The 22,515-nt window shown below is 43.1% G+C and overlaps 2 protein-coding genes across 6 annotated transcripts; both read right to left on the bottom strand.

Annotated features, from left to right (window-relative positions):
* Nucleotides 1–5,009: 5,009 nt before the first annotated feature.
* zbtb8a (zinc finger and BTB domain containing 8A) lies at nt 5,010–9,545 on the bottom strand. 3 transcript variants are annotated; one of them, XM_084914979.1, is made up of 4 exons: nt 9,214–9,545; nt 7,181–8,043; nt 6,917–7,086; nt 5,010–6,767 (listed from the first exon to the last, which is right to left on the bottom strand). In XM_084914979.1, exons 1-4 carry the CDS (start codon nt 9,276–9,278, stop codon nt 6,450–6,452), a joined length of 1,416 nt encoding a protein of 471 aa, XP_084771105.1. In that variant the 5' UTR covers nt 9,279–9,545; the 3' UTR covers nt 5,010–6,449. The 3 variants fall into 3 exon arrangements, with proteins under 3 accessions (XP_084771105.1, XP_084771104.1, XP_084771106.1); XM_084914978.1 differs by lacking the exon at nt 9,214–9,545 and adding an exon at nt 8,956–9,182; XM_084914980.1 differs by lacking the exon at nt 9,214–9,545 and adding an exon at nt 8,359–8,949.
* A 124-nt stretch (nt 9,546–9,669) lies between these two features.
* On the bottom strand, nt 9,670–20,849 carry gale (UDP-galactose-4-epimerase). Of its 3 annotated transcripts, none has more exons than XM_084914981.1 (13): nt 14,056–20,849; nt 13,648–13,799; nt 13,149–13,300; nt 12,377–12,506; nt 12,084–12,199; nt 11,618–11,731; nt 11,126–11,302; nt 10,932–11,045; nt 10,750–10,816; nt 10,561–10,646; nt 10,398–10,475; nt 10,135–10,249; nt 9,670–10,010 (listed from the first exon to the last, which is right to left on the bottom strand). In XM_084914981.1, the coding sequence occupies exons 4-13, from the start codon at nt 12,495–12,497 to the stop codon at nt 9,949–9,951; spliced, it is 1,050 nt and encodes a 349-aa protein (XP_084771107.1). In that variant the 5' UTR covers nt 12,498–12,506; nt 13,149–13,300; nt 13,648–13,799; nt 14,056–20,849; the 3' UTR covers nt 9,670–9,948. The 3 variants fall into 3 exon arrangements, with proteins under 3 accessions (XP_084771107.1, XP_084771108.1, XP_084771109.1); XM_084914982.1 differs by having other exon boundaries at nt 13,648–13,788; XM_084914983.1 differs by having other exon boundaries at nt 12,084–12,196; nt 13,648–20,838.
* Nucleotides 20,850–22,515: the final 1,666 nt, after the last annotated feature.

The raw sequence follows: 22,515 nt of genomic DNA, 5'->3' as shown, positions 1-22,515 counted from the left end.
GAGGGAGGGGCGGGGCCATCTGCTGCGATCGGTTGGGGTGAGAGAAGGAAGACAGGATAAAAGACATGCTGTGGAAGAGAGACAGAGGTTAATAACAGATATGATTCAATGCAGAGAGGTCTATTAATACATAGTGAGTGAGAAAGGTGACTGGAAAGGAAAAACTCAATGCATCATGGGAATCCCCCGGCAGCCTACGTCTATTGCAGCATAACTAAGGGAGGATTCAGGGTCACCTGGTCCAGCCCTAACTATATGCTTTAGCAAAAAGGAAAGTTTGAAGCCTAATCTTAAAAGTAGAGATAGTGTCTGTCTCCCAAATCCAAACTGGAAGCTGGTTCCACAGAAGAGGGGCCTGAAAACTGAAGGTTCTCCCTCCCATTCTACTTTTAAATACTCTAGGAACAACAAGTAGGCCTGCAGAGCGAGAGCGAAGTGCTCTAATAGGGTGATATGGTACTACAATGTCATTAAGATAAGATGGGGCCAGCAAAGTTGTCTGAGCTCATAATACGCATATCGCAATTAGATGAGTTGTATGCTGTCTGCCCGGCACCAGAGGTCTATAATGACAGGCTGTCTTTGCAGACTGAGTTTGATCACCTGTCCTCTGCTCGGGCTGAAGAGATGTTGTTGAAGTGTCAGTACTCCCAGTATGAGTATGGGGATAAGGCCAGTAAACTGCTCTCCCATCAGCTTCGTAGTGCAGCAGCTGCACATTCCATTCCTCGGATTCAGACATCAAGCGGTGTTTCTACGGATCCTAAAATAATTAATGACCAATTTCGAGACTTTTATTCATCTCTCTATGTGTCTGAGTGTGCATTTAGCACTGAGGCTTTGGACTCCTTTTTCAATCATCTTAAGCTCCCATCAATTGATCAGACACACAGCCTTCAGCTGGAGGGACCAGTAACTGTAGAAGAGATCCTGCAAGCTATCAGCAAATTGCAGTGTTCTAAGTGTCCCGGACAGGACGGGTTTCCTGTTGAGTTCTATCGTAAATTTATGCCTAAACTGGCCCCGCTCATTCATGATAAATATGTATAAGCATTCACTGGAAGTTGGATCCCTCCCACCCTCTTTACTGCAGGCATCTATATCCTTGATCTTAAAAAAGGATAAGGATCCATTACAATGTGGCTCATACCGTCCCATTTCTTTGTTAAATGTGGACTATAAAATCCTTGCTAAACTTTTAGCGATGCGTGTGGAAGCAGTCTTGCCATCTGTAATTAACCCGGATCAATGGCTTTATTAAAGGGAGATATGCCTTCTCTAACCTTAGACGTTTGTTTAATGTTCTTTACAATCCCTCAGACTCCAACAGCCCTGAGTTTGGGATCAGTTTAGATGCTGAGAAGGCTTTTGACAGGGTCAAGTGGGGATACCTTTTTTATGTTCTGGATAAATTCGGCTTTGGTAAAATAATCATCTCCTGGTTGAAACTTCTTTATACTTCCCCGCTTGCCGCTGTCAAAACAAATGGCACATGTTCTGACTTTTTTCCTCTGTTTAGGGGGACTAGGCAGGGCTGTCCCATGTCGCCGTTGCTCTTTGCAATTGCAATTGAGCCCCTGGCCATATCGCTGAGATCAAACCCAGGTATCACCCGGGTTACTAGAAATGGTATAGAACAAAGGGTCTCCTTATACGCAGATGATTTGCTTCTTTATATCTCAGAACCAGCATCCTCATTTCCTTTGGTGCTCTCAATACTTGAACAGTTTAGCCTTATTTCTGGCTATAAGCTGAATCTCGCTAAGAGTGAACTGTTCCCCCTGAATGCTGCTGCACAGAAATATCAGTGCACAGCACTGCCTTTTCGAGTTGTATCGGACAACTTCACATATTTAGGGGTTAAAATTACAAGTCAATTCCATGCTCTTTTCAAGCTTAATTTCGACCCACTTGTGGAGAAAGTTAGGCAGGATTTGGACAGATGGTCTCTACTCCATCTGTCTGTAGCAGGGCGCATAAATACAGTTAAAATGAATATCCTCCCAAGATTTTCTTTTTCAGTGTGTCCCTGTATTTATCCCAATTTCCTTTTTTGTTAAATTAGACAAGATTCTTTCTGGGTTCATTTGGAACAAAAAAAACCCTAGAATACGCAAGACATATCTTCAAAGACCGAAAAAGATGGGGGGGATGGCTTTACCAAACCTTATGTTTTATTATTGGGCATGTAATATTCGTATTCTCAGGTACTGGCTACAGGGGGAAGGCATGAATAATGCCCCGGCCTGGCTGAGTTTGGAGACTTCTTCTTGTGCCTCATCCTCTTTACCAGCCCTGATTTATGCCCAAAAGCAGCCTCCGAGTGCAGGTTCTTATAATAACTCTATTGTCAAAGTTACCTTGAAAATATGGTATCAATTTCGTCGTTATTTTAAGTTGACCTTTTTTCCCCTTCAGTCACCCATTTTGAAAAATCCCTCTTTTCAGCCTTCGTTAGTTGATGGTGCTTTTTATTTGTGGGCCTCCTTGGGTATCAGGTCTTTTTCTGATCTGTATATTCAGAATACATTTGCCTCCTTTGAACAGCTCTCATTGAAATTTGGCCTTCCAAAAAGTCACTTTTTTCGCTACTTACAAATCTGGAGTTTTGTTAAGGAGAAATCCTCTCAGTTCCCATCTAGACCTCTTTGTCATGACTTTGATAACCTTCTATCGCCTCCCCCTTCATCACAGGGCCTGATCTCTTGTCTGTATGGGAGAATATGTTCCTTTGGCAACTCCTCAACCTCGGCTATTAAAATGGCATGGGAGCAGGATTTGGGGTGTGTGATTCAGGATGACTCTTGGGATAAAATTCTTTACCGGGTCCATGGCTCCTCACTATGTGCCAAACATGGGCTGATTCAATGTAAGATTTTGCACCGTGTACACTGGACTAAAGCCAGACTAGCTCAAATATACCCCAACCTTAGCCCTGATTGCGACCGTTGTCATCAAACACCTGCCTCTCTAATACATATGTTTTGGTCATGTCCATCCCTCAAACAATACTGGATTAATATTTTTCTGATTTTATCAAAGATCATCCAGCTAACCCTCCAACCTGTGCCCTTAACTGCTTTGTTTGGGGTTCTTCCTGATACAGTTGTCTTGCCGACGCCCCAAGCGGATCTGGTAGCATTTCTCACCTTATTGGCAAGACGCAGAATATTGTTATGTTGGAAGTCCCCTTCTCCCCCATCCTGGGAAATCTGGATCAGAGATGCTTTGCATTTTAGCAAACTCGAAAAGATTAAATTCACCCTGCGTGGGTCTATGGCCAAATTTTTTAAGACCTGGCAACCCTTTTTTGACCATGTTCAGACTTTGCGGTCTCGCAACGCTCCCAATTAGCCAGCTCAGACTTTATTCTATTTTTTTTATCTTATGTTTAAGTAAGATGTTTAAGTTTAAGTATATGGACTCTATTGTGCCTGCGCCTTATGATGGCATTTACTTACCTACTTTATACATATTTCTTTTCTCTTACAGATTTGACTTATCTCTACAACTAAGCTGACCACTCATTATGTCTGTGTTTTTTTTGTTTGTTTGTTTTTGTTTTTGTTTTTTTCTTGGTTTGTGTGTTTTGTTTTTTCCGTGTCTGTGTGGGGGTGTGGGCTCTGAAACTCTCCACATCTCTCTTGTACACTCAGGAACTGTTATCTTGTACTCCAGGGTTTACTATTCGTATTATTAGATTGGACCCTTTGTTTTTTCTTTTTGTACACCCACTGGTACTCCTATAATTATGAGGTGGGAGTGTATGTTTCATATTGTTTTATGTTCTTCAAAAAGAAAACGGCATATTGTTCAATTTGTCTTTTGTAAAAATGGATGCAGACACTTTAATAAAAAAAAAAAAAGGAAAAAAAAAAAAAAAAAGATAAGATGGGGCCTGATTATTTAAGACCTTGTATGTGAGGAGCAGGATTTTGAATTCAATTCTGGATTTAACAGGAAGCCAATGAAGGGAAGCCAAAACAGGAGAAATCTGCTCTCTCTTTCTACTCCCTGTCAGGACTCTTGCTGCAGCATTTTGGATTAGCTGAAGGCTTTTCAGGGAGTTTTTAGGACTTCCTGATAATAATGAATTACAGTCGTCCAGCCTGGAAGTAATAAATGCATGAACTAGTTTTTCAGCGTCACTCTGAGACAGGATATTTCTAACTTTAGAGATGTTGCGCAAATGGAAGAAAGCAGTCTTACATATTTGTTTAATATGTACGTTGAAGGACATGTCCTGGTCAAAAATGACTCCAAGGTCCAAGGTTAAAATAGCCTGACCACAGCTGACCGTGTTGCAGACTTTATTACTAAAAAATTCCACGACAGGAACTTTCAGAATAAGGTTTAAAGAACAAAAGTAGGAGTATCAGAGGAATAGCAAGAAATTCAGCAGACAACTAAAGCGAATGATCACAGAATTATTTCCATGGTTAAGAAAAACCTCCCCACAACATCGAACCAAGAACATTCTTGAAGATGTAAGCAAATCATTGTCAGAGTCTACAAAATACACCATTATGAAAGTAAACTATAGAATTTTTACATCGAGGTACAAGAAAGTGAGATAACAGTTTGTCAGAAATTAACTGGAAGATGACTGAATTTTTCATCTTGATCCAATTTTCCCCTGTTTAAATAGGTTATATTCAACATTGTTGTAATATTTTGTCATTTGTTATTTAAACGTTTCCATCACAGATGCCGTAATGACTCCAGAATTGATTTTATTGGTAACATGCAATTTGCATTCAGAGGTCTAAAGTTTTTGTATATACTGATGTATTTGTTCCAAGATGACAAAACTATATACAAAATTTTATAATTTTTTCAGGTTTAGTTTATTGCACTTTTTCACTGTTACCAGTTTTCCCACAATCGTTGTCATTTATCTTATTTATTTTTCTATGACTTTAATACTCCTATAAGAATAATAAAAAGCTGAGCCTCCTTTGAATGAGAAGTCGTTCAGTTGTTCGTGATTAAAGTTAAAGACCCAGAAACAAATTTATAAAAATATCTTTAATGTGTCCAAAAGTAAAAAACAAACAAACAAATAAATTATGCGTTTGTATCATACTGTATATCATAACAAAACATTTAAAAAGACTGTCCCTACAGGATACAGGTGATCATTCTGTTCTTCACCTTTTTGCTGAAAGGCCGGCAGAAAGCAGCCAAAAGGACCAAAGCTTTTCATGCACGAGAGAAAAAAAGCTTATTGAAAAGATTATAATATCATATTATGATTGAAGCAAAGGAAACACATAATATGCATGCTTCAGATACTGCATATCTTTATGAAGCTTAACAGAAAACCTTCATTTTTTTTCTGACAAAGCTCAACAAACTGATAAGAAAAGACTAAACTAATACACAACATATCATAAACGTGTGTTTTTACATGAGTGAATCCCACATTTTATGCATAAACTTTCCTGCATGGCTTTAAAGTGCCCCTGTTAAGCTTTTGGGGTTTTTCCCTATTCTTCACACCTTTATTAAAAGTAAAGTTTCACCCACCCACACAAAACACTGAAGTGAAACTGCCTGTGAAACTGGCTGTTCTTCCGTTACTTCTCTATGTCACCATGTAAAATACCAGTCTAGCAGCTAAACAAAGAATGCCTCAGCTACATCCAGTTGCACCAACTGCCTAAAAGTCTGCCATTTTTCTCTTTTCTACAAACTAAATGTAAAACATGTCAGCAAACCAAATATTCTGCGAGGCTGAAAGAATGAAAACAAGCTTTTGTGCCCTCCGGCTGATGAACTGAAGACCTGGTGAATTTCTTTTTTTCCATTTTTAATTAAAAAAAACTAATGACAGTAGAAATCACAAACATGCTGCACGGCTAACCATCTTTAGTTGTGTTATAATACAGCCTAGAAAACAGGTTTTATTTTTCTGTTGTGTTTTAATTATAACTGTTATATAACTGTTATATTCATCCACTATTGAACCATTTGAACTGCATATTCTCTTAGCTAAAGATTTTAGCTGTGCTTTTAGCAGGACATTTCATTTTTGATCATTTCTTATATGTTTGAATCATTTATGCATGACTATTTTCTGCTTTTTAACCATTAATTTCAATTAATTATCTGCCAAAAATTCTTTAAGTTCAATCAATTCTTTAATGAAATTGTAATTTAATTAACTGCTCTTGCTAAAGTACTCTCCGGGGTACTCGTAACTCTGGCTGGATACCTCGCTTTCCTAGAACAGATCATTTCAGGCAGATGGTGAAAAGAGGAGCAGCAGTAACACTATGCACAGTACAATATGAGAAAAATGATTTTTGAATACTAATGAATGTAAACTTATTGTAGTAAACCCCTAAATTGAAAATAAGCATACCAGGGGCACTTTAAAACACAAACATTTCAAATATGGTTACGCATCTGCACACACACAAACACACGCACACTTTGGTCCAGTTTCACTGCAGCTCTTCGTCGCTGACGTCCACTTGCTGGATGATGAGGTCGGCGCCCGAGTCTTCTGCCAGGTCATCGTCGTCAGTCACCATCCAGCTCCTCTTTGTGTCCCCCTCCTCCTCCCCGTCCACGCCCAGTAACAGTGCCGGCTCCTCGTTGTGCCCCTCCAGGCTGTTCATGGGGACGTCGTCACAGCCCACTTCCTGGATGCATGCCGTGCACATGCGGTAGCGTCTCGTGCCCTCACACACCACATGCCCGGTCTCCTCAGTTACTTGACACTTACACTTCCTGCATACCAGCTTCCTGGCTTGATGAATCTGGGAGATTAAAAAGAAAAAGAAAAGATTGGATAAAGATTTATTCAATATTAGAGTAAATTTGTTTAGCAGCTTGTTTTCCTGGAGCTGTAAGCCGACACAGACACAGAAGAAAGTGTAAATTTACCATCTGCTGTGAAAACACCTACTGTCTCAAAATGGCTGCGTAGATGCTCCAGGCGAGTAAAGCGCTTATTGCAGGCCTGGCATGGATACGGCCTCTCCCCGGTGTGACAGCGCAGGTGACGCTTCAGGTCTGCTTTCCTCTTCACTGTGTGTGTGCAAAAGGGGCATTTGAAGCGCATGGTAGGATTCGAATCTGCAAAGAGGAACAGAGAAATTGTGACATTTGACTTTTTCCTATCATCTCTGTCCAAGTGTTCCAGTCATCATCATCTTCTGGCAGCACACACCTTTATTAAAGTGTCCAATAACACCCACAATCGGTGGTAGAGTAGCGTAAAGCTCCTCTGCCTTTTCAGCCTTTCGTGTCCGTGCCTCCTGGATGTCCAAGTCTTCGTGCTGGTTGGACCGAGCGCTGTTGGACGCTCGCCTCTTTGTGCTCCCTTTTCCACGCCGACGCTCTGATCCAGGCAAGGTGTACAAAGGGTCCTGAGGGTCCTGGAGGTCTTCCGCATCTGCACTGAGCTCATTAACAGGGCTGTTAGGGTCAGTCTTCAGGGCTGAGGCCGAAGGATCCTGGTCCGAGTCCTTTCCCATAAAGCTAGACTGTGATCTGGAGTTGTCCCGAGTCCAGAGCGCAGGTGGAGGGCTGACAGAGCAGGGGCCCTGATGCTGCTCTGTGGAGTCTTCTCCTGCTCCGCTGGTAAAGCTACAGGTCTCAGACAAGCTGAGGCAGCGATCGCTGTCTTCATCTTTCACACTGATGTCCAAGGAGGACTTGATGAAGTTCTTGCAGTAGCTGATGACGTTGTTCATCTGCAGGTAGCTGGCTGCAGACATAACTTCAATCACATTGTGACTGGAGAGGTCCAGCTGGCCGGAGTAGATGAAATCCAGGATGACGGTGAAGGTCTCGGGGCTGAAGACGTCGAAGGTGGCGTTGACAGAGTCATCGGGCCCCTGGGACAGCAGCATGCGGAAGTAGCCGCTGCTGGCGTACAAAACATTGCGGTGAGCCCTGAAGAGCTGGCCCTCCACCAACACACTGCAGTCACAGAAAAGCTCCTGGCGGCGCTGCTGGTTGAGCTGCTTCAGCATGTTGCTTTGGTGAGACACTGTGATGTCGGCCGTGTTGAACCACCTCTGAGGCTGCCTGCAGGAGACAACATGACAGCTTGCTCACTAGCTCTGTATGCAGGACACACTCACTTCTTTAGCAAGAAAATAAGAAATGACAGAGGTCCCGCAGACCCGGTGGACATTTATTACTGAACTTCTCCCAATGCCAAATTAACAAGATAAATAAAGGAAACACGGCTACTGGATTTTAATGGTCTGGTAACAGCCTACAATGGTAATCATGGCACACTGATCTGAGCATAACAAACACAGCAGCATCACCACATGCTTGCAGCTGTCAATTATTGCATCTTTGTCTTTACACGGGCTCAGCAGAGGGCCCGCCCACCTGACTTTTTTCTGCATTTTGATTTGTTGAAGGATCCTTCAGGCAAAATCTTCTCCTAATGGGTTACACCCGACTCAAGTCAGTCAGAGAGCATCGGGTGACAAAACCTTTAATCATTTCTGAGGTCTCACGCGCTCCGGAAACCCCCGATGGAGTAAACGCGTCAGACTTGTAGGAAGAGAAAATAAAACACTGCAGCCGGACACGCAAAGAGGGAAAAAATGTCCAGCACCCTGATTTTCAGAACAGTTCTTATTTCACGGTAACCTGTTCAATCCGTGCTCGTGCAGGCTCGGGATTGCACGCTTTCGTGTTTAATGAGCCATCAGCGCGGCTGTGTGACAACCTCCGCAGCGCCCGACAACCCACGGTGCAACGCCCGCCCGCAGGACTCCACGGTGCCTTTCACGGCACGCGAAATCAAGTCTAACGTTCCCACCGAGCTCTTCCGCGTAAAATCAGACATCCTTCGACCTACAAAGCGACACGACAGTGCTGCAGTCCTGCGAGAGGAAAGCGGGCAGCCCAGTCTGTCTGTCCTGGAGCGACGCCCACTTCAGGCTTCAGCCAGCACACAATAGAAAAACAGACACAAACCTCCGGCAAGTGAGCGCGCTGCGAGCTGGAAAAACACATCTATTCGCATTGTGTAACAGTCTGGGGCAACGACGCACTAACACGCCCGTTTTCATCCTCAAGACCACCCCCACTTCTCTCCGGAGGTCCGGCGAGCAGCGGGGAGGATTTGACTGCTGCCCAAAGCGAGCGACTGCTTCGCAGGCGCGAGGTGTCGGCAGGACCCGCTTACGCCCCACGCCTTCATACCCCCCCCTGACAAAATCCATCGATACTCACTGGTGGCTCGATTCACCCGGCGCCCTGTACAGCCTGCTCGCCCCCAAGTCCGCCACCATATCCATGTTTAATTCCCGTTTGCCTTTCCCCCCCTCCGCTCTTTTCTTTGCTCGTCCAGGGTCCACAGTCAGGCACTTCCTGCTCAGCCCTAAAGACCGAAACCCGGTTAGACCGACTGGAGCACAGTGCTGACGTGGGTGTTTATTAACTGGGTGCCCGAGGGTTCAAGGAGCCATTTAAAGTCCCAGTGCCCCGTTTAAACAGACGCCCTCGTTGCGAAAGGAGCGATATTCATACAGTATTTGTGCAGGGCTCATGATGCTCCTCTAACCTTACCACACAGGTCCGAGTCTTTAATCTGCCCCCGTATTTCAGAAAAAATATTTATATGTATATAACAACAAAAACCGGGGTCACAATCACTCCAGACAGTCAAGGCAAAGTGCGCGTTTCAGCTATTCAGTAAGAAAATTAATTTATTCTTTCATTGTTATGGCTCACAGATCAATACATTTATAGAGAAAATATCAGTTGTTAAGTCTGAGCTAACAGCAAAGAGTAAACAGACATTTAGATACTCTTCTTGTAGTCAGCTGAATCATTAGAGTTTAACAAAAATAAAAACAATGCAGCTTCTCTTGAGGTCTTATGTGTCATTGCGCCAATGAGGAAGCTGGTGGTTCCCTTTGGTGATTTTAAAACAGGATTTTTAAGCAACAGTCTGCTCGGGTTGCGTCAGCAAGTGCCGTTAGAAAATCCGGTGGGGTTCATGGACTGCCAGCGCCACAGGTCCTCACCTGTATGGAAAGGAGTGCAAAGAAAAGACACAGAGATCATACGGGAGATACTACAACGCATTTATTTGACTGTAGAAGAGCAGTCATGGAGAAGAATCAGATTTTCCAGCGTGGCTGTCCTTACACATTCTTTCCAGGTCAAATTGAGCCTTCCAGCCCAGCTCCTTCTCAGCTACGCGAGGGTCGGCGTAGCAGGAAGCTACGTCTCCGCCTCTGCGAGGGGCGATCTTATATGGGATCTAAACAGAAAACACATTATGTTAATTACATGGAAAAATAAGGTGATCAGAGGTATTTCCACAGTGCCAGATTGGTCGTGCTTTGCGTCACTTCTAGAAAACAGACTATAAACATGATTCAGCTCTCACAGTAACCACGATGACTCACCTCTTTTCCGGAAGCCTTCTCCATGGCTTTCACCATCTCAAGCACTGAGTAGCCTTTTCCTGTCCCAAGGTTGTACACCTACAGACACACACACACACTAATAAATATCTAAAGCATCTATGTGACAATGGTCGTGATGGAAATTTGCTCCAAGTTGTTATACCTTGCACCCGCAGTCCTCCTTCAGCTTCTTCAGAGCAGCTATGTGTCCCTTTGCCAGATCCACAACATGAATGTAATCTCTCACACCTGCAAAGAGAAAGGAGCCTCGTTTTCATGGTACCGAGTACCTGGCTGCTATTTAAAGTGCTATTTCAAAGCAAGTGCAGTGATTTGCAGTGATTTCCGTTACCTGTGCCATCGATCGTGTCGTAGTCATTCCCATATACGCTCAGACACTCTCGTCTCCCAACGGCGACCTAAATTAAGCAATGCAAGCAAATCGGAGTCAAGTGATTCATGGAGACAGATGAAAGACTGAAACACAATCACTATGATGAGCACAGCGTGGCATCTGGCAGAGACTTTAGATACCTGGGCAACATATGGCAGCAGGTTGTTAGGGATACCCTGAGGGTCCTCTCCTATCTGACCGGAGCAATGAGCTCCGATTGGATTGAAATAGCGCAGCAGCACAGCATTCCAGTCCTGCCCACAGAGAAGGAATAATGAGACAACTCAGGAGATGGAAGTGTGCGCGTCTGTGAATGTGTTTCTTCTGAGTTTACCTTCTCAGCTTTACAGTGGTCCTTGACCATCTCCTCGATGAAGTACTTGGTCTTCCCGTAGGGGTTAGTGCAGCCTCCCACGGCGTGCTGCTCATCTATGGGGAGGCGCTGGGGGTCTCCATATACTGTGGCGGAGCTGCTGAAGACCAGATTGCGCACTCTGTGAGCCTGCATCACCTGGGGCACATGCAGATACACATAAACATGGCACATACACACAATCAGTGGCCAGCGAGTCAGCAGTCCACAGCACACACGCATTCAGCTCAGGGCTGAGGGAAAAAGGCTGATTCTGGCTGTTATGATGAGCTCCACATGCATAACATATGAGAAGGATGCGGTTTTAGAATTTATCAGCTCATTTTCAAATGAACACACGGGTGTGCGCTCGGCAAACACAGAATAAGGTCAGAGCAGGGATTAATAATGAGTGCAGAGCAAAGATTGAAAGTGCAGATCTGAGATCAGTTTACCCAGGAGCTACTGACTGACCTCAAGCAGGTTCATGAAGGCGGTGAGGTTCACTTTGTAGTAGAGTAACGGCTTCTCCACCGACTCGCCCACAGCTTTCAGCCCCGCGAAGTGAATCACAGCACTGAAGGAATGCTGCAGCACACAAACAGAGAAGCACATGTGTGACACAGGCCGGTTTCAGATTTAAGGCATGCAAATACTACAAATGAACTGCTTTTCATGACAGTTTATGCAGGTCAGCAGGGACATTTTTAAGGAAACAAACAAAGGCTAAAAAAGTTAAATGGTGGCGCATTTATCTTATTGCTGATTGTTTTATGTGTGTAACAGTAAAGCAGAAATTGGGCTGGTTTTTTTTAGCCAAACAACCCCAAACACACTGACTTTACAAATCAAAGCGTGTACACTGTTGGCATTCTCTAAAACAGTAGCAGATGCAGATGAATAATTAGGAAAAACAAACCAAGTGTAACAACTTTCTGACCTTTTTGAACAGCTTTTCCAAGCCGGGGCGGTCGAGGAGGTCCAGTTCATGAAACTCAATGCTGGTTTTCAGGAGCTTTTCTATCCTGCGTATGCTCTCTGGCACATTCCCTTCTCCTCAATCCAAAACACGATGGATACACACACACACACACACACACACACACACACAAGGTCTAAGTATCACGCTGATTATTTTTCAATTCAATTTTAATTATAAGGCGCTACTGTAAGGTAGACCCTACAATTTTTTCAGTAATTTTCTCAGTAAAAGCTCTTAATTGGTGAGCTCACCTCGCACAGCGTTACTGAAGTTATCCACCACGATTGGCTGGTAGCCTGCTTCAATGAGCTCCACCACACAGTGACTCCCGATGTAGCCTCCTCCACCTGTGACCAGCACCTTCTCTGCCATTCTTTGGGTCTGATGGATAAAAGATACAATCACATCAAGTCAATCAAAATCCTCTCTCAGTCTGAATGCTGTAGTGGAAGCAAAACTATGCCACCCTGACTGGAGGATGAGGAGATCCTTTATCCTGACACACCTGTTTAAAGCTAAGTGACACACCTGTATTGTCCCACGTCAGCAGGTTCAAGCCTTCACCAACCACATGAAACAATTATATTGCTCGAAGAATAACACGTCAGTGACTACTGGCTATTGTTAAGAGCCATCTTATCTTTCGAGAGAGTGATATTCTCTTTCCAACAGGCCACAACTTCCCTGCACTTTGTATGATGAAACTTTATTACTCAGTTCCAGTTATTACTCAGCTTTAAGACATCCTGTTTGTTCCACGGAAGCAATCAGAATATCTCAAGGCTTATACTTTATCTCTCTACAGAACTCCACATATTATAGTTAATTCAAATGGATGAAATATTGGATCAGAGCAACTTTAAAGGCTTTTTTTTAAAAAAGAGAAAAAAGTAAAAGCTGCTTCTTCAGGCTAAATAACCGAAACTGATAATATTACTTGAAGAATAAAAACATAACCTAAGTAATAAGTGCTAAAATGACACAACAGTTCACTTTCATTTAGAGTTTCTGTAAAATACTCACCGTTTCTCTTTGAGAGATGAAAAGGCGTTTCCGGTGGAGACTCTTGATAAACGTTGTCGGAAGCAGAAGCAGAAGAGGTGAATGTTGAAGGTTTATCCGTCAGTTCATTCAGTGAAGTCTTCTAGTTTTTCCTGTAGACATTTCTTTACTTCCTGTAAAACGTGGGGCGGAGTCAAGCGAAAGTTTAACAGACAACTTCCTATACGCCTACTTTCAAAATAAAAGCACAAACGGTAAATTCACTTTAGTTTCAAGAAAGCGAAACCAACTTCTGTAAAACCATATGGGATAAATATAACTGATGGACTTCTTTACAGTCCATCTCAGTTTAGTTTAGTTTTAGGTCTGTTGCTTTTTCCTTTACTCCTTAAATTCTGACATCCATTAATGTTACACTGATAAATACTTTAACACCACTGGCCATCAGTTTATTAGTAGCAGTCCATCCATCCATTCTCATCTGCTAATCTAATTCACCAAAATTTACCTATTTACTTACTTTAGTAATTGTCTTTGGTCTGTCGGAGGAAGCCAGATAGGATCCAGGTAAGCACAGGAAAAACGTGCGAACTCAAGACAGAGACCCCCAGACTGGATTCAAACCCAGAACCTTCTTATGTGAGGCGAGGGTGCTAGTGACCTGAAGGACAGCTCAGGTTTGGAGTTAAAGTTAGAGGGATGGGGCTGAGACATGTGCAGTAGAGGAACACTGGATATATATATTAGATGCAGCTAGAGGAGGAAAACAGGTTCATTGATGGAGAGTGTTGGGGTGACAGAGGAGGACGCTGGAGAAAAGGTGAGGCAGATGATCTGTTGGGGTGACCCCTAAATGTGCAGCCTCTGTGCTCTTCTATAAATGTAATATTAACATTTATTGGGAACATTAAACAAATTGATTTCTTACTTTGAAGCATCAAACGGATTTTAATGACGCATCTTCATTAACTTCACGGATCTCCAACCCTCTTGCCGTGCTACGTGAGCGACGTGACGTGTGAGGTAAGCCACGCCTCTTTTCCATTTACACAAGGAAGCGTTTGTGCAGAGCCTCCACCTCTGTGTACGCGCAGAGCCACACTAGATGGCGAAAGGAAAAGTGCCACGTTACCTAAACACCAGACTTACCGGCAGTGCAGCTTCGCAGGAGTAAACACAAACACAGAAGGCTTTTAAACCAGGCCTCATAGCATTTAAATGCCTCATATGATATAGTATTACAACGTATTATTATAGCATGTTTATGGATTTGATTTAAGCAAATGACATTAAGACGTGGTTGAACAAATTGCCCTCCACCCAGTCTGCTGGTGACCGAACCCTTCTCCAACCCAAATAATTAAGTCACCAGTGTCTTTATGACACAGCAGCCTATGAAACTCAGTTAAGCTACACAGCACATCTCAGTGAACACTTTAAAACATGTTTTAGGAAGCTGAAATCAATTATATTAACCCCTTAATGCCTGTACTGTGAAATAGTTGCCAGAAATCAATTTTCTTGTAAACTGGAGTATTTATTAAACTCTCTGAGAAATTAAAATAAAACCACACTGATTTAGAGAACCCATGCGTCAAATATGGTAGTGTTACAGGGTTAAGACACAAACTGCAGGCTAACATTTCAAATCCCAAAAATAATAGCAGGCTCTGTAAAAATAAACAAACAACAACAAAAAACAAACACGCAGATGCAAAATGACCTCAAGTTTTAGTGAATCTAAACATGATGATTTTCCTCACTGGTCAGATACAGCACCTTGAATGTAAGTTATATCTGTTAAAGTTTCAGTCATAATTCTAAGAGACATGAATTTCATAGCTGACAAAAGTTCTTCAACCTGAAACCTGCAGACTGCGCAGAATCTCCCGTAGCTCTTGTAAATCCCAGTTTCCAGTCCTGTCTCACTGGCACACGATGAAAGGCAGCAGAATTGTGAGTAAAGCAAGAAAAAAAGGAAACAGATACCTGAGAGATGAAGTTTGCTCGCTTCATTCCCTGTAAATTCCATCTCTTTGTTAGGAAGGAATCGAAGCTGATGAAGAAATCTCAAAGGAGGGGCATGAGCATGGCAATATAATTCAGCAATGTTCAATGGTATTAATAAAAAAAACTAAATCAACCATTCAGAAGAGGACAGAGGAGAGGAGACAGAAGGAAACATTTAAAACTCAGAGGAGGAGGAACATGTTTGACTGTAAGAGAGCAGAAAAACAGGAATGCAGTCTCTCTTATGAATGTGGTTCATTTTGCAGCCATTTTGCAGTTACATTGTCTGGCCTCAGTTGGTTACTTTAGACTTCATTTTTGACTTTGTGCACTGATGTGTGTTAGCAGCAGGCCTCAGCTTTGCTTGTGTCTATGTATGCATGGATGTAAGGCTGCACGCTCCCCCGGGCTGCCGACCCAGCACCATATTTGTCTGCGGCTGTGGGAGGAGGTGGAGGGTTGCAGGGAGTGCGACGAGCACCTCTGCCCTCCAGTGCCGGACAGCTGCTCTGCAGACTGGGTGCAGGACACTTACAGATGCTGTGTGCAAACGTGTAACGTGACCCAGATGGAGCTTAGAAGTTATACGACCACTGTGGAGATTGCCTTGGTTGCCAGATTAAACTACCAAAGAGGGGACACAGGACCAAGCCAGAGCCTTCATGTGTGTGCCAGGAGAAAGTCCCTGTGTGTGGCTCAGATGGGTGGACCCACCCCAGTATTTGCCAGCTGAGAGAGGCTGCCAGCAGCAGTAACACAACCATAAACCTCAGCAGGAGGGGACCCTGTTATTCCAGTTAATGCACTTCTGTTTTTCATACATCATAGTTTAGGAAAGTTCATATTTTAAAACTGTAAATGCATTATTATCTTGACACGGAGCAGTTTTAGGCGATTAAACACTGGGGTGTTCCTTTCCTTTTACTGCAGTTTGCTGTATCCTTTGAGGTCCCATAAATCTCTCCAGCTATCCAGGGAGTGACATCACCTTTGGCTGTGAGAGCGCCACCTACCCTCTTCCAGACTTGAACTGGAGGAGGACAGGGACGGACTTCCTGACAGGAGATGATCCCAACATTTCTGTTCAGGTTTGAGCAGACCTTCAGTTTTTATACACAACTGAGTGTTCCACTAAGAATTTCTGTTAGATTAAACTGTGTCCTGTGCCACTTTAACACCCCTTCATCCAGAAATCATCTAATCAAGAATACTAAAGAATATTAAAACTGATTTTGCACATATTTATCATCAAGAGTTCTGCTGAAAACAAATTCCTCTGTGAGCTTTCAAACACTGGATAATAATCACCAAAATGACTTTGTAAAAGATACCAGACCCTTTATTTCTGGAATACCAAATGATCCATGTGGCTTAAAAGGTAGGTTACAATAAAATACGCTTTTACATTGTTAACTGTTACCTGTTGTTTGACTATCATCTTGTCAAAGTATAATAGTTAACCAGAGAAGTATCAATTTAAACAGGAAAACTTGTGCTATCTCAATATATCTGCAAAAATATAAAGTATTTAAGCTGCTTCAACCTGCATGCAGTTGTTGCACACTCTGCAAGCTGTTTTTTTACATCCCGCCTTTACACTGACTTAATGTCATTCATGTTATTTCTGATCTCACAGTCTGTTATTTATGAATCCCCTGTTCTGCGAGGGGTCTGTGTACATTTTGATCCATAGATTTTTGGACAGTGAAACTTTTCCCCCCCTAATTTTACTGGTTTACAGAGGCAAAATTACAAAGAATGTGTCATTATCCTAAAACATGTGGGCCTAACTGTACGTGTACAGGCAGGGATGAGTGCTCTCCCTACCTTAGGTTTTTCAGATATGGATATGGAAGTGTGAAAAGGTCCCAGAAAATAGCTATACCACAAAATATAAATTACTGCAGATGGAGAAACAGATCTATTTTTACTAAAGAGAGAAAAGCTGGCGTTGAGTCATATGTTCCATCATCCCTCAGTAAAGAGCCTCTGTTTGAAACAAAACTGGACTGAAAGCTGAGATGACACAGTAGCAACAAAATGTGCAGACCTTACTCACATGTGTTGCACCATCATTCACCTGCACTGACTTAAACTGCCAAGACACAAAATTGTCTTAGGGTCTATCAAAACACTTTCCATCCTATTTTCTCCTCCATCTCTTCATTTCTTTATCTTTTTAGTCCCATTTCTGTTCAGTCTTGTTCGAGACAGACAGACTCGCTCTGCTGCAGGAGTCTGCTGTCACATCTCCCACAATACTTTCAGAGAAGTGAGTTCTCAGACAACAAGGTCTGTTAACTGTTCTCAGCTGGATGGCAAACCTATTTTAACTACACCATACATATTTTATTTCTATTTTTTTTTTTTAAATCTTCTTTGCAAAGATGAAGTCGATGAAAGGCCGTGTAGCCACGAGGAAGAAGAGGAAGAACTCTTTGATCATTTGGAGGAAGGCAGTGATGCTGCACAGCTGGCATCTGCAGATTACCTGCCATTAATTTAAGTCTGTTTAGAGGAGCAGCTGATGAGGAGGCTTCAGGAAAAAATGTTTCAACCAGCACATGGGATCAGCCAAAAAAAGAAATAAATAAAATTAAAAGACATGATGTTTGTCAGCCGTGCTTCATTTGATATGATGAATGACTAATTCAGCAATGCTTCTGCATATAGTTGACTTTTTTACAATGATACATTAGAGCACAAGAGTAAATCACTTCTACGTTGTGGAGCTTTTTAAATTTGTCTGATCATATTTTACTGATCTGTAAGGAAAATCTGGGATGTTCTTTCACGGCAGGCAGATACTAGATCCAGGTCCTTCACTATACAGGAGAAGCTTTTGATTTGTCTTCTGGAGGACAGATCCAAATTAGAATCATCAACAGATAGAGAAGTCACCCCTAAAGTAAAGCTTCCATCATTTCCTCCTTCTTTCGCCACTCCACTCTTAAAACGGCGGAGTACATTTGTTCATCAAAAATAAAAAGGAGCGTGAGAGATGGAGGGAGAGAGGGTGTGACCATCCGCGGGGTCTCCGTCTGATTCTCTTCATCTCTCTCCACCTGAGTGCCCGTTAATCCTCCCCTCATCCCCCGACTCCCAGCTGGATACACCGGCTCCTTCTGAATGGCAAGCTGCATTAACGCCGAAGAACTTTCCCCTGCTGTCTGTTAGTAGAAGCTGATTGGAGATTACAGGCCTGCTGCAAAAACACAGCCCTCCATCTCATCTCAAATCACTTTCCACCCCATTTCCTCCTCCATCTCTTCATTTCTTTATCTTCTTAATCCCGGCTCTCCTCCTTTTCAATGTCATCAACTTTTTGCCTGTTACTACAAGTCTGCCCCCATTAATTGCGCTTTCTTGACAGCCGAATGACAAGAAAGATGAGTAAGAGGGAGCGAGGGGGAAAAGCTTCCCCTCCTGAGTGGAGCCAGAATGATGTCATGGGGGCATTTGTCCTCCTGGTGTGGAGGCTTCCCTTCCTCTGCTAATTACCTTGTACAAACTCGAATCTGATATGGCGGATATGAGGCCCAAATACAATTATTGTGGGCTAACAAAGAGATATTGAGATTCAGGGAATGAGGGAGAGACCGCAAGTGAGATAGAAGGAAAGGCACGAGCACGCACGCACACACACAAGCTTGAATACCCTCCCACACACAAACACAACCACTTGTCCTTCCCCTCCATTCCCTCAGATAGGCTAATGTTATTACGGGGGTAATTATCCTCATTAGTGCCAGCAGCTGTAGAGAGCCCATTGCTTGCTGTTCAAACTCCACCCCGAGCATTTCTGTCTTCACATCCCTCTTGATAAATCCTAGATCTTATTTAGAGTTTGCATCCATCCTCTGCGTCCTAGTTGCAAAAAACAGACACGATCAGATATTTAAAAACCCGAGGTGCCTCCGTTTCCTAGCCTGTCCGGCCTCTTGTAGCAATGTGCGTTAGTTCAGCTCCACAGGAGGTTTGACAATAATGAAAAACTGTTTGTAGAGCAGTGAGGAAGCTGGTGTGATCACAAATTCAGCAATGTGACATTTGCAGTTTCAGAGTTTAACAGCAGAACAGTAGATGGCACTGTTTAGTCAAATAACCTCCTCAGTGGTTTTCTGTAGATATGCGTCCACTTCCACATCTAGAAGTAGACGTGGTTTTCTCCTCTTATCTGTCTCGCACTTTTTCACGTTTTTCATCTTTCTAAACGAGCCTATCCATTAACTCTCACGGTCCGTTTGATTATTGCAAAGCTTTTTGAAAACTATTGTGCATAGCAGAAAAAAATAGCTTTTTATGCTGCTTGATGTTTATATGAAAATGATCCTCTTCCTTGATGCTCCGTGTGCATCTTTATACAGATTTTATAAGATCAACAGCTGAAACAGGCAGCTTTATGCACAGCATCCCCCTCGCTCTGTGAGATTGACTTTTGTTTTATTGCCAGAGGCTGGTGTGGACAGTAGGTAACCTGTATACTGCTAAGCCCCACATCAGGTGCTAAATGTCATGCATAGCCTGTTTTTATTGGCTGATATGGCCTGTTGTGCCCTTCTCCTTTTCCTGGAAGCCATTGTTAAAGAGCTAGTTGTTAATGCTGCTGACCAGATGGGCTCCTTCTCCCTGCAGGTCTGACTCAGGGTGTTTACCATGCACTGGGCTGTGGAAAACAGGTGAGACTACTGCTGCATTGTCAACCAATCAGAAAGCAGCAGATGTCTAGCCTCTGCCAGTAAACCTTTATTTGGCATTTGGGGCCTCATAGGAGTGGGCTTGATAATAACACTGAATCAAAGTGAAATCTGGTTTATATGTCTTTATACAAGGCTGTTATGTGAAATGGCCACGCAGGGTCTAAGTCCTCCCACGAGCCCGAGGTACTCGATATTTCTGCAGCAAGAAATTCGGGTTAAATAAAGAGTCTCTATATCTAATACATCAGATGCTAAACCAACCAGTTCATTTTAATTTTCTAAAGCTCAGACAAAACTTCCAGAAATGTTCCCTCGGCCGCTGTGTGACAAAATGTTTCCAGCATTAGCTGGGCAAACAGTGAACATTCCTTTCCCTTTCCAGTTCAGGCCATCTTGAATTACTGCAATTTGGTATCGTGGCAACAGCAAAGGTAAGGCCGGGTCAGGGATTGTTGAGGAACAGTCTTTTAATGCTTTGAATCAATCTGCCTTAATGGATGACCTGTGTCTGGCATGCATGTATGGATTAGTTTGGCTGGTGCACCTGTCCCTGTTCTGTCAACAGCAGCTCAGGTTACTGGCTACACATTCACCTGGCTGACACAACTTCCTGTGATTGACAATATGCTGGCCTTATTCACTGCTGGCCTCATAATATTAAGGTCACATGTATTTGAGACAACAATGTTTTTGGATAAAATCTAAATGGACAAAAACAAAAATATATAAATCACGATGGTATGAAGTGCGTCTCGCAGCAAAAAGGTTCTGGGTTTGGCTGGCTACGGCGTTTGTGTTTGGAGTTCCAGCCCTGCGCGACCCTCTAAAAGGGTAAGCGAGAACGGCTAATGGATGTTTGGGTGGATAATAAAAAGTAAACAGCAGATAACCCCCCTCATTATATAAAAATGCAGCCTAACACGTGCAGTGTATTTCCTAGCAAAGCTGGTCTCAGGTTGATTATGGAGTTAAGCTGCCGGAGCGGCCCAGTGAAGCGAGGCTGCGGCTGGGCTTAACATCCATCCTAGAGCAGCTTGTGTCTCACACCAGGCCTGAAGTGGGAGAAAAAAAACAGCGGGATGAATATTTTCTGTCTGAACTTTGCTCCTGAGTACTGAGATTTAAAAATGAAATTAAAAAAGAAAAAAGTGAAAGCCATTTCCCTCTGATTTCCAGTCAGATATTGTGTATTATGCATATCTGTCTGGGGTCGGTGATATTTAGAGGAGAACTGGGAAATTGGAGCATCTGACAGGATATCAAATATATCCTCTTCACTCTGGCCATATTTTAGTCTCCTAATCAAGGCAGACACAGTATGTCCCCAGAGTTTCTGAGAGCACAATATTGGAAAAATCCTGATTCAGAATCCAAAAAATGAAGAAGCTGTTCATTTCTAAGCATCCAATCAGCTCTATCTTACACTCTTGGTGTTCATATGTCTTGGAGGTAAATCCGGGGTGGTAATGTCACTCATCCTTTCAGTGGGATAAACCCACTTTTTTCAAGCAGCTGGCACGACGCCCCTCATAGGGCCTTATATTTTTTGATGTGGCCTCCCTGCCCCTCTCTATTCACACTGATCGTTGCTGATGATGGATCCCCCTGATGATGAACAATTAGCAGGCAACTGCTATGCTGCCCACAAAGCCGGATGGGTGATAGATGGGTAAAGTGATGGACTCGGGCGGTTGGTTGTCTGCTGGGGAAGAGGGGCTTTGTCCTGGATCTCTGACATCTTCTATCTTGTGATCCACACAACCCCCACCTTGCTTCTACCCACCATAGTTACCCCCACCAGCTGCCTGTGACCCCTCATCATAGCCCTGCCTCTGCTTGCCATGTGCTGGGAGTCAAAGGGTTCCCACCTATCGCTCATCAGAAAGGAACCCCACCATCTCCTGCCCCGTGCACTAAATCACAATCAATCGCTTGGCAGACAGAGATGGATTGGGACATCCGCGACCCTGTACCTTTCAGGGAGGCCCCCGCCCTCCACGGGGCTGCTGTCATGGACTAATAATAGAGGTGATTCTAGTAGGAGTGTGCGGGTCAAGTCTGCTGGCCCTGGAAGGAAGTTATCACAAAGCAATGGAGGGAAATTCTTTTCTCCTTACGAACAAGAGTCACAATGTCAAACAGCATGTCTGACAGAAGGCAGAGAAAGCTTTAACACTAAAAAATGACTTTATTTAAAATCAATCTAAATGTAATTCAGCGCACAGTTATGAGTGATAAATAGTGGGGGGGAAATATGGGGAAGCATTTTACGCTTTTCAAATACCTAAAAGAAAAGAGCGCATTTAATAGCTGTGTATGATAATGTGCTTTTGGCTGGGCCGAGTCGACGACACTCTTACAGCATCCTTTGGAATTCTTGTTTCATTAGCACGAGCATTTCAATAAAAGATACACGGATGCATCCATTTTATGGCATTCCCAGCTTGGACTTGGACACTCTTGGACACCATGTAGTGAACCCAGAACATATTTGTTATTTAAAAGCAACTGGAAACAACTAAAATGTAGCATGTTGTTGACTGTTGATGCTAAAATTCAGTTGTAGTTCAAGTGAAGGTTTTACCGGAGTTTTAGATGTTTTGATTATAGTGAAAATGACTCAAAATAATTTTTGAATCTGATTTAAATGAACTAGGTGAGTCACAAAGCAACATAAC

The sequence above is a fragment of the Perissodus microlepis genome, chromosome 19 (assembly GCF_051167445.1).
Source record: "Perissodus microlepis isolate ML-2025 ecotype Zambia chromosome 19, ASM5116744v1, whole genome shotgun sequence".
NCBI lineage: Eukaryota > Metazoa > Chordata > Actinopteri > Cichliformes > Cichlidae > Perissodus > Perissodus microlepis.
Note: the sequence above shows the minus strand (reverse complement) of the source record. Positions and strands in the feature narration are given on the sequence as shown.